The sequence below is a fragment of the Vicia villosa genome, linkage group LG3, assembly GCF_029867415.1.
Source record: "Vicia villosa cultivar HV-30 ecotype Madison, WI linkage group LG3, Vvil1.0, whole genome shotgun sequence".
Taxonomy (NCBI): Eukaryota; Viridiplantae; Streptophyta; class Magnoliopsida; order Fabales; family Fabaceae; genus Vicia; species Vicia villosa.
Window position 1 is genome coordinate 120383302 of NC_081182.1, and position 10699 is coordinate 120394000.

A 10699-nucleotide genomic window follows, 5' to 3' on the forward strand; every position below is an offset into this window, starting at 1 on the left:
TCTAAACTCTCCAAACCCAATACTGTACAAACTCCCACTCACATATTCTTGAATTTTAAATATTTTGGAGAATTGGAATTTTGGCTAAAATACGATAAGTATGGAACAGATGATATTTTCGCTTCCAAACAAACATTTTTCTTATAGAGTACCAAAATATCAAGATTTTTATTATGATTATAATCCAAAATATTTAGAATTCAAGAATATGTGCATCACTAAATTAAAAGAAATTCTATCTCGAAACAAATAATAAGAGGTTGTGAAACAGATAAGAGTTATGCGTCCAGAAATATTGATCGGTATTAGTTATATATTTTTTCATAATATTCAAACAAAAAATGCACAACCAGCTGTAGGAAACATTGCTGAAAGGTGTTTCTTTAAATATTTGAATTTCTGATGTTAAATTTTTAAAACATTAGTCTTGAATTTATTCTAATCTCTAAACTATTGATTGCATTCCACCTTGTATAAAAACCATTGATTTAAATAAAATGACTAACTTTATTTTAAGGATTAGTTCAAATTTTCTTTACTGCAACATGAAGCTAATATGTTATGATAGCTTAGGGACTAGTCTAAATTTTTTTACTGCATCATGAAACCGATATGCTATGATTGCTTTAGGGACTAGTCCAAATTTTCTTTACTGCAACATAAAATAAAACAAAAAATATTTCCAAACAAGTAATCAAACAAAACATTTAAATTGTCTTTACTGCAACAAAGAACAAGAAAGAAACATTTCCAAACTAGAAATCAAACAAAACAGTGGATTGTTTTTACCAAGATTAAGGAGATGATTTCGATGGACAATTACGAGTGTCATGAGATGCATATTGGCCACATGATTTACAAAGTCTGGATCTTTTCTGTTGTTGTTCAATAGCCTTCTCTTTTCCTCCTTTAATTCGTTTACCACTTCCTTTTGTCTTTGAAATTTGTGGGGGATGAATTTTCACTTCTTTAGAAAGATCAAAACCAATAAAAGACTCTAGCTCATTTGTTTTGGTGGGTAAAGAATCATCTTCAAATTCAGATAATTGTTTTTTAATGTTAGCAAATCCATTTGTTATAAGAAGCAACTTCTCCTTACACTGCCCAGCCATATGCATGCACATATATAAATGATCCCATACCTCTGAAATGAGTTGTCTCTCATTTTTTGTTTCGGACAAACCTTCTAAGTCCTTTCCATCAACATTAAAAACAGACTTGTTGGTCGCCATTTTGGTCCATCTATTTAGAATATACTTGTTCGGTATTTCATTTAAACCTTTTCCTCTTAAAACACAGAGTATGTGTCTACATGGTATGCCTTGTGATTGAAACATATTGCACGAACAAGTCAAGCTATAATCAGAAACATTATAAACCACCTCGCTTACTTTACCATTTGTCACACTATTATCAATTATGTGTAAAACATCCACACCATCATTTTGATTTATATTTTCTACTCCGCAGTCTATACATCCAATCCATAATTCATTTTGAAATATATAAAAGTTTTCACGAGTGTAAATATCCCTACCATGCCTCTCTAATCCACGGTCTAATTTTAGCATTGGTAAAGAATGAAGTGAAGTATTATCAGCAAGTAACTCTTTATGCCTTTGAGCTTCTATAGCAGACTCAAATCTCATCCAAAACTCTACCAAGCCAATAGTAGGATTTAAAAAGTTACCATAGAAGGAATTTTCACTCTCTGATCTTGAGGTTGTTCTCAATACGCCAGCCAAAAATATATCTCTGAAGTAAGCCGGGATCCACATATTTCGAATATTATACATGTGTGACAACCATTCATTCTTTTTCAATCCAAACTCAATCATGATGGATTTCCATGATGCTTCAAAATTTTCAGAAGTGTCTGATCCCCAAACACATGACTTAAATTTATTATTGAACTCCTCATTAGAATTCAAGGAAACACCCACCTTTTCAGAAACTTTTTTCATGATGTGCCACATACAAAACCTATGTGCAGAAGAATCAAAGACCTTCTCAATTGCAATTTTCATGGCAGGGTCTTGATCTGTTATTATAAGATTTGGTTTATTCCCCCCCATAGCTTCCAAAAACTTTTCAAATAACCAAATGAATGAATCAGCTTTCTCATTTGCTAAGAAGGCAGCTCCAAAAGTAACAGACTGTCTATGATGGTTCACTCCAGTAAATGGTGCAAATATCATGGAATATTTATTTGTTTCATATGTAGTGTCGAACGACATTACATCTCCAAATAAGAAGTAATTTTTTCTACAAATTCCATCTGCCCAGAAAACGTGTTTCAGTCGATCTTCAACATCAACCTCGTATGCAAAATAAAACGAGGGATTCACTTCTTGCTTCCTTTTAAAGTTATCAATGAAGACATATGCATCTGAATCTTTGATTAAGGTCTTTAAATCTCTAAACGAATTTTGTAGATCTCTCTGTGTGCACCCAATATTTTCATAACCACCTAGTTGTTCCTTCAACAAATGGTATGTTTTTGAAGGACCAATATTTGCTCTACTATTTGCAAACATTATACTCTTATGAATATTATTCACTTTTCTTGCAGATCTAAGAAATTGTCTCTTTTTAGGTGAGGCAAGTGCATGTGTATGACTCTCTTGAAATCGAGTTAGCTCATATTTTCCTCCCTCTAACAACTTGAAAGCAACTTTTGCATCACATCCTTCTCTAGTAAGACTCCTCCTCTTGACTTTAACTCCCAATTCACTCACTTCGTTCTCTTTTGATACATTTGGTTTGTAACCCTCTTTAGAGCAAACAAAGTACTTCCAACGTATGACACCATCTTTATTTTTATTTTCCGATGAACAACGCACACTAAAACCAACACTATGTGCATATCTTTTGTAAAAAAATTCACCATCTTCGAGTGAATCAAAAATTTGTCCAACCTTAGGCTTTATTTCTTCATCACAATATAGAACCTCATGATTTGTCTAAAAAAAAAACAAATAAAAAAATTAAAATTGAAATATAACTCGTTTATGTAAAGATTTAATAATTATAATTACCTCAACTGATTCAGGTATATGAGCATCTTGTGAAGTATCAAGTGTCGGTTCATCATCTTTGTTCGACTCCAAACTTTAGTTAAAAATATATAAAATATATGTATTATAATTTTTAATTTAAATAAAATATGAAACAAATAATAACTTAAAGATATAATTAAAAGATAAAAAAAATACATGTTTTATAATTTATAATTTAATAAAATATAAAACAAATAATGACTTAAAGATAAAATAAAGCATATAACTTTAGATGATATAACTTTAATTGAATATAACTTAAATACAAATAAAATTATTAAAAAAATTTATACTTCTTATTATTTAAAAGTTTATATTATTTTGTAGTATTTTTTTAGTCTTGAAAATGTATATATAGCTTAGAGAATTTTAATTTAAAATAAAAATATTAAATACATTTTAATTATAATAAATATATTTCAAAATATATTTATAACAATTTAATCAAATAAAAATATTTTTGGTAAGAATATCTTTAAATGATTTTCTTTAAAATATTAACCATTCTAGAAAAAATCAAGTAAAGTGTTCTTTATATGAAATTTTTAAATCATATCCGTTAATTAAATCAAACGATCGGTATAGATAGTTCTCGTTTCTCACATAAGATAGGTCAAGAACACGAAAGTAAAATAGGACCAAATATTGAATTAAATAATTGACAGCCCAACAATAATATAGAATAACATGACCCATTATATAATTCAACATTATTAGCAATAAATGGCTCAGGTTAGCATAAAAATAAATTAAAAAAAATGCACCATAGAAAATTATTTGATATACATGTGAGTCCGCACGGGTAAATTTATTTAATATGATATAAAATTATTTAAATTCACATGTAAATTTGAAATAAGTTATTTAATTGTAAAATGGGACAAAAATGGACATGTGAGATGGAAGAAAAAAGAGAAAATTTTGCAATTTGAAAATAAGAATTTTATCTCTCAAATAAATATAGTTGATGATTGAAATAAAATAAATATTATATAGATAGTGACCCGTGAGATGGAAAGCTAATTCTCTATATAATTATTGGAAGCTCCTCTACATTATTTTTTTAAGACGCTGTCATCATTTTTATTCATCCAAAACATAAATTAAAATGAACCTAACAGAAATTTAAGTATAATGATACATGAATATTCAATATTTTTATCAATAACCTTATGTTTCCGTTAATATTCAATATTCTTAACAGTAATTTCACATTCGCGTTAATATACAATAAGTAATTTCATGTTCCCGTAGAATACTTTAAAAATAAACATTTTCACTAATATTTATATTTATATAAATGTAAACTTAGCCATATATAATTAAAAATAATTTTTACAATGAAATTATATATATATATATATATATATATATATATATATATATATATATATATATATATATATATATATATATATATATATATATATATATATATATATATATATATATATCATAATAAATTATGTATATATTGCAAGTGAAATGGTTGACATTGACATTAGACTTTTCACATATGTCGGTGATACTGAATAAAAAATGTGTCATATAATAATAAATAGAGTTTATGTTTAAATTACAAAAAAAAAAATGAGTGTGATATAGTAATGAATATTCAATTGATGTTGAATATATATAATAGAGTTTAAGTTTAATTAATATATAACAGATATTATACTAATAATAAGTTACGAAAAAGAAATTTAATTTCTTATATAATTATTGAATATTATTTAATTTAATAAAATGAATTTAGAATCATATATGATTTTTTTTTAAATAACCATGTATTAAAAAAATATTACGCAAATAACCACGTTTCAAAAAAAATTACGCAAATAACCAGGTTTCTGAAACCCTTAACTCCAAGGCGCCATCTCACATGGCTTATTCCCCTTTTTTTTAGTCCTAGGCGCCATCTGACATGGCACACTCAGTCCCAATAAGCCATGTCAAATGGCGCCTCCCTTCAACTTTTAGGAGGAGGAGCCATCTCATATGGCGCCTCCTTGTATATTTTTGTTCAATTTTCCATTTGAAAATGCACCAAGGCGCCATCTGAGATGGCTTATTGCAGAAAAGTTGTACATGGCGCCTTGGTGTCAATGTTTTCTGAAACTTGGTTATTTGCGTAATTTTTTCCGAAATATGGTTATTTGCGTAATTTTTTTCTAATACATGGTTATTTAAAAAAAAATTCTCATATTATCATCGTACTAAATTACAATCTTATAATTTATTCTATCGAAACTTTCCGCCAAATTTTCTACCAGTTTATTTTTTATTAATTAATAATTAAATTAAAATCAAATTTTCTTTTTAACTAATTAATTTAATAATGATTTATTAATTAAATTAATATAATATAATATGTCATTCCACTAAATCAATTTAAGTAGTACACATGACTCCCCATTAAATCAATTTAAGTAAATAATTGAGCTTAAAAAATGGTAGATGGATCCTATCATATTTCGTTGTCATATTTATTTATAAAACAGTTTGATAGCGCATTGCATGCATGTTGTTTGAACAGTTATCTAAATATATAAAGTGGGGGTATCTGAACAGTTATTATTCAAATGAAAACAAAAGTTATGCATAACTCAATAGACTACTTCATAAATTCACAGGTTGGATCTTGGTTTATTAGACTTCTTTAACTTTCAATTTTCTATGCATAATCTCTTTCAATTTTCTTTGCATAACCTCTTCCAATAAATTTTAACTTTGGAAGTTGGTATACATAGAGCATCTTAACACAGACACAGACCACCATTAGATCTAGGACAGTGACTAACAACTTTAAGTAGTACCTGTAAAATAGATCTTTTAGTCATTTCCTTCCAATAGAATGTAGAATGCAAATAGTAGAAAACAAATACAAGTATACAACTTTGGTCAGTTGATAAAATACATAGTTGTTTGAAAGCAAAAGGGATATTAAGATCAAAACTTGTGTCATTTCATTAACTCAGCAAGTAGAAAGAAAAATGGTTCTTCAAAAATATATGTTGCAGTCATTTCTTTCAATTATAATGTAGAAAGCAATACAGTAAAACGAATACAACTTCGGTGAATAGATAAAATACAAAGTTTCATTGAAGGCACTATAGTATAATTGTTTACCACTAACATGGAGGGTTGTCGAGTTTCATTGAAGGTTGTGAAGTTGGATTCAAAACTGATAAATGCAGGAAGTACACATCATTTACATAGTTGGTTTGTTATAATATTGAAAACTCTTTTAACAGTAAGTAAAATTAGAAAAATATGAGTAATGCAAAGTACAATATGGCATGTATCATTTTACAAAACTTGACATAGAAGTATACATGGATGTGAATGTTTTGCACAGCTGGATTCAAGTTATTGAGATGATTCATCCGTTCAGAAAGATCCTAGAAATGCTCATCTATGGAACTTATTATTCTTCCCTCCCTTCAACGGCCACCAAAAAAATTGAATAGAGTTTTGGCTTCAATCACATGTTTCAAAAATGAAGGAAAACTTCAAGGTTTGAGATCAATGGCCAAACCAAGCTTGGGATCAACCTCACCAAAAATAGTCAACACTGACTTGGGGAAAATCTCATGTTGTAGCAATCCCCCAAGCTTTCCATAATTGTTGAACGTTACTTTGGCCTGTGTCAGAGGGTTAATAGCAAAAGACCCGCCAACCGTAATAGTATTCTGATTTGCTGAGAACTTTCTTGTAATATCCACAACAACAACATTGTTAGATGGTGGAGGTACGATACTTTAATGTCGTCACCCTTGTCGCCACTGATACAAAATAACATGTTCAGTTTCAATTTAGCGCTCGTATGAGCTAATGAAAGAGATTTGTAACATAAATCTGAGTAAAACAAAATCTTACATGATTATTGTTGTAGATGATTCGACTTTGGTCTTTGTGGATGGAAAAAGGTCGGTGAATGTGAGGATTGTGTTGATCCGGTAAAGATAGAAACAAATAAGATATTATAATCTAAAAAGACAAAGAAACCCACAGTTGATGATGTGTCAAGTTTGACATCTATAAGGGTGTTCTTATACCTGTACAGTGCTGCCACATCTCCAGTTGAGAGTCCTCCTTTCTGCAGAGCAGTTGAAGTGAAGGCCTGAAAGAAAAAAAAGGAAAAGCCATTATTGAAGTGAATATTGGACATCCAACCAAATGATCATAGACATGCCCAAACCACTGGAAACAATGAATTTAATATCAGAACAAAATTTTCAGCTATAGAGGTAACACTGACTCTCATCAAGAGATATCATAAAATTGCAAAAAAAGTATTCTACACGAAACTAATCACTACACTATTTGAATACAATACATAGTTGTAATTACATTTTAAGACCCAACATTCATACATTCAGAAGTAGGAAAAGTACTTACACAAGAGACAAGTGGGATGCTCATGAGGCAGCTCAAACAGCTTCATCGGTTCTATGACAATAAGAAACTTAAAGTAAGATTTAATCAGAAAAGCAAAATGGAAGAAATGTGTATAAACCACCAAATCAACTTTGACATTATACCCAAATCAATCTTTTCATCATTAGTTTATCAACAATAAGAAACATTGGATCATCAACAACAATGAGCAGAAAACAAAAATATCTCAGTAGAAAAATATAACAGCATTGTTCTTCTTTAATGTACATCAAACCAAATTCATACAACGAAACAAAAAGGAAAAGAAGTGAACAAAAACAGCAAACTAACCACTGTACGTTCTTCCGACCGCCGCTCATCACTGAACCGATTCTGGCTTCCACTCTACAAATCCGACCACCAAACTCGCCTCTGCAACCCTCTAAAAAGTAGCTTATTTGTTATTTGAGAAAAAAAGAACTTATTCACATAAGTTATATAATAAAACAACTTATTCATAGAAGTGAAACAACTTAAAGAAACTTATTAGATTCAAACATCATTTTCATGGAAGATTCAACTTAGTTGTTGTGGATGAATGAAAGCAGCATTTTCATGGAAGATTTAGCTTAGTTGTGGATGAGTGAAGCAGCGGGGGGGGGGGGGGGGGGGGGGGGGGGTTAGTCCCGACGCGATGGGTTTCTGACGGCGGGAATGAGAGTCTGTGGTTTTTTTCCAGACATTTTTAGGGTTTGAGGAGAGAGATGAGAGAAGAGGGAAGGAGAGAAAGAGAGAGACGAGAGAAAACGGGAAAAACAATTTAAAATGAGAGAGAGAAAAGAGTGTAAAAAGGTGTAGGTTTATTTGGAATGGAGAAAGGATTTTAATTGCCAAGTGTCAAATAGTTATTGGAAGGTAGAAAAGTTGTAATGTTAATTTGTTAGTTACTAAAATATCCTTTTCGTAGTGTAATTTTTTTTTGAGGAAAGGGTATTATTGGTAGTTTGGTCAATTCATTAATAATGGGTAGATAGTAGAAGTAGATAGATTGCTACTTAATTCCACAGGTGTCAGTTATATCAGTGGCTATTCTTTTTCTTTTGAGTCTGCTATATATTTATTACTCCTGCAATTCACTACTAATTCACACTGAACCCACTATTAAGAAGTACTAGTTATAATCCAAATTTATCTTTCTGTTATTTTACCCGGTCACTGCTAAACCAATTATTTTTACAACTAATCCTACTGATTGTTATATTCACATAATTTAAATAAATGCTAGAATACTGTTCATGCGATTTCTAAAATTTTCCCTATCCCTGCTCACTAGTCCTGTGATATATGTTATGAATGCATATTTTTACTAATCCATATTATTATATTTTACTATTAATCCATTCCTGATATCATTATAATTCATCCTAATATATATACATATAATATATGCAAAGGTTACAGTAAAACAAAATTCACCCTAATATATACATATACATGTACATGTAGTACATACTGAGGTTATTGTAAAACAAAAGAAGAAAAAGTAAGATAATTGGAAAACAGGGCTATGGCGCCCACCCCACCAACATAGGGCGCCTACCCCACCAACATAGGGCGCCCCTAATTGCTTCTTCTTCTCCTCTGTTCATTAATTCCTTCACTTCCCGAATTAGTTCCCAGCAATCGATCAACACCCAATTCCAGGAATAATTTAACAATACAAAATCATCAAGCACATGATTATCAATTAAATTAATCAAGACATCAACATTTCCAGAGTCAAGAATCAACACAGTCTTTCGTTATTCATCAGCAGACACGATTCATCATGATTTTTCAAAAAAATCACACAGCAGAGAAAACACTAAAACACACAAAACATAAAGATAATGTTATAACCCAAACCCCACATACGGTCCATCATATCCCCGTTTATAGAGCAAGAACCCCACCCTTACCTTGTATTCGGAGTCTATTAGGAGTTTATATTTTAATACGTGTCAGTTTCCTATAGGGTAGATATATTTTCTTTTTCATTCTATAGCTTTTCATTGGATATATATATATAGATAGAATGTAATTGTTTGGGGTAACAGAATCACAACAAACTGTAACCACTTGATAATGAAGAGAGCTTTATCTTCATCTTCTTCTTTGCTCTGCAATTTTCTTATCTTTCACATGGTTCAGATCATGAATCTTTGATATATTCAATATGGTATCAGTAGACTTTATCTGCAGATCTTCTTTCGTCAAGATCTGATTTCCGTTTCCGCTTCCGGATCTTGTTGTCAAGCTCTCTCTTTTTTTCTCTTTCGCATTGCCATGGAAGATCAACAGCAGAATCCCTTCTTCATTCATCATTCGGAGCATCCCGGTCTCGTTCTCGTATCCCACCTTTTGACGGAGGAAAACTATCCGTCATGGTGTCGTGCCATGCTCATTGCACTTCGCGCGAAGAACAAGATTGGCTTCGTTGATGGAACGATTCCGCGACCTCCAGACGGCGATCCTCAGTTTCATCTCTGGCAACGCAACGACAATATCGTTGCTTCATGGCTTTTGAATTCAGTTTCAAAAGAACTCACATCAAGCATCATTTACGCCTCCACTGCGGCGGCGATTTGGAACGATCTTCAGGAACGTTTCTTGCAAAACAACGGTCCACGATTGTTTCAACTTCGCAAGGATTTCATTACGTGCACTCAAGGTACACTCTCAGTCGGCGCGTACTACTCCAAAATCAAAGGTCTTTGGGAAGAGCTCGTCGAGTTTCGTCCCATTCATCAATGTGTTTGTGGTGGCGTAAACCCTTTGATCGAACACATCAACCATGAGTATGTGCTCACATTCTTGCTGGGATTGAATGAAAGTTTCAATTCAATTCGTGGACAAATATTGCTCATGGATCCTTTGCCATCGGTTAGTCGAGTTTTTTCATTGGTTATGCAAGAAGAAAAGCAGCGTGTGGTTAATGCTATCACTAGTAGCAACAGTGAGAACCTTGCCTATGCTATTGCTGACTCTAATGGATCCAAGTCTAAGAATGGGAGAAGGGATAGACCTCTGTGCTCACATTGTAATGTTCTTGGTCACACCAAAGATAAGTGTTTCAAGCTCCACGGTTATCCACCAGGTTTTAAGAAAGGAAAAGTGTTCACCCCTTCACAACCAAATGCCAATGCTGTAAACACAGAGAACATGGATGTAGAAACGCCTTTGAACACCAAGCAGTATCAGCAGCTCATAGCATATATTCA

The 10699-nt window shown here is 31.5% G+C and overlaps 1 protein-coding gene and 1 long non-coding RNA gene across 5 annotated transcripts; both read right to left on the reverse strand.

The window, feature by feature from the left end:
• Positions 1-794: 794 nt before the first annotated feature.
• LOC131658881 (protein FAR1-RELATED SEQUENCE 5-like) lies at positions 795-5899 on the reverse strand. The gene is made up of 2 exons (XM_058928131.1): positions 5876-5899; positions 795-2963 (listed from the first exon to the last, which is right to left on the reverse strand). The coding sequence occupies exons 1-2, from the start codon at positions 5897-5899 to the stop codon at positions 795-797; spliced, it is 2193 nt and encodes a 730-aa protein (XP_058784114.1).
• A 312-nt stretch (positions 5900-6211) lies between these two features.
• Positions 6212-8253, reverse strand: LOC131656598 (uncharacterized). Of its 4 annotated transcripts, XR_009300186.1 has the most exons (5): positions 7998-8098; positions 7791-7881; positions 7461-7511; positions 6939-7182; positions 6212-6844 (listed from the first exon to the last, which is right to left on the reverse strand). It is a non-coding gene; the product is annotated as an uncharacterized LOC131656598 (long non-coding RNA). The 4 variants fall into 4 exon arrangements; XR_009300184.1 differs by having other exon boundaries at positions 7791-8253; XR_009300187.1 differs by having other exon boundaries at positions 7457-7511; positions 7791-8253.
• Positions 8254-10699: the final 2446 nt, after the last annotated feature.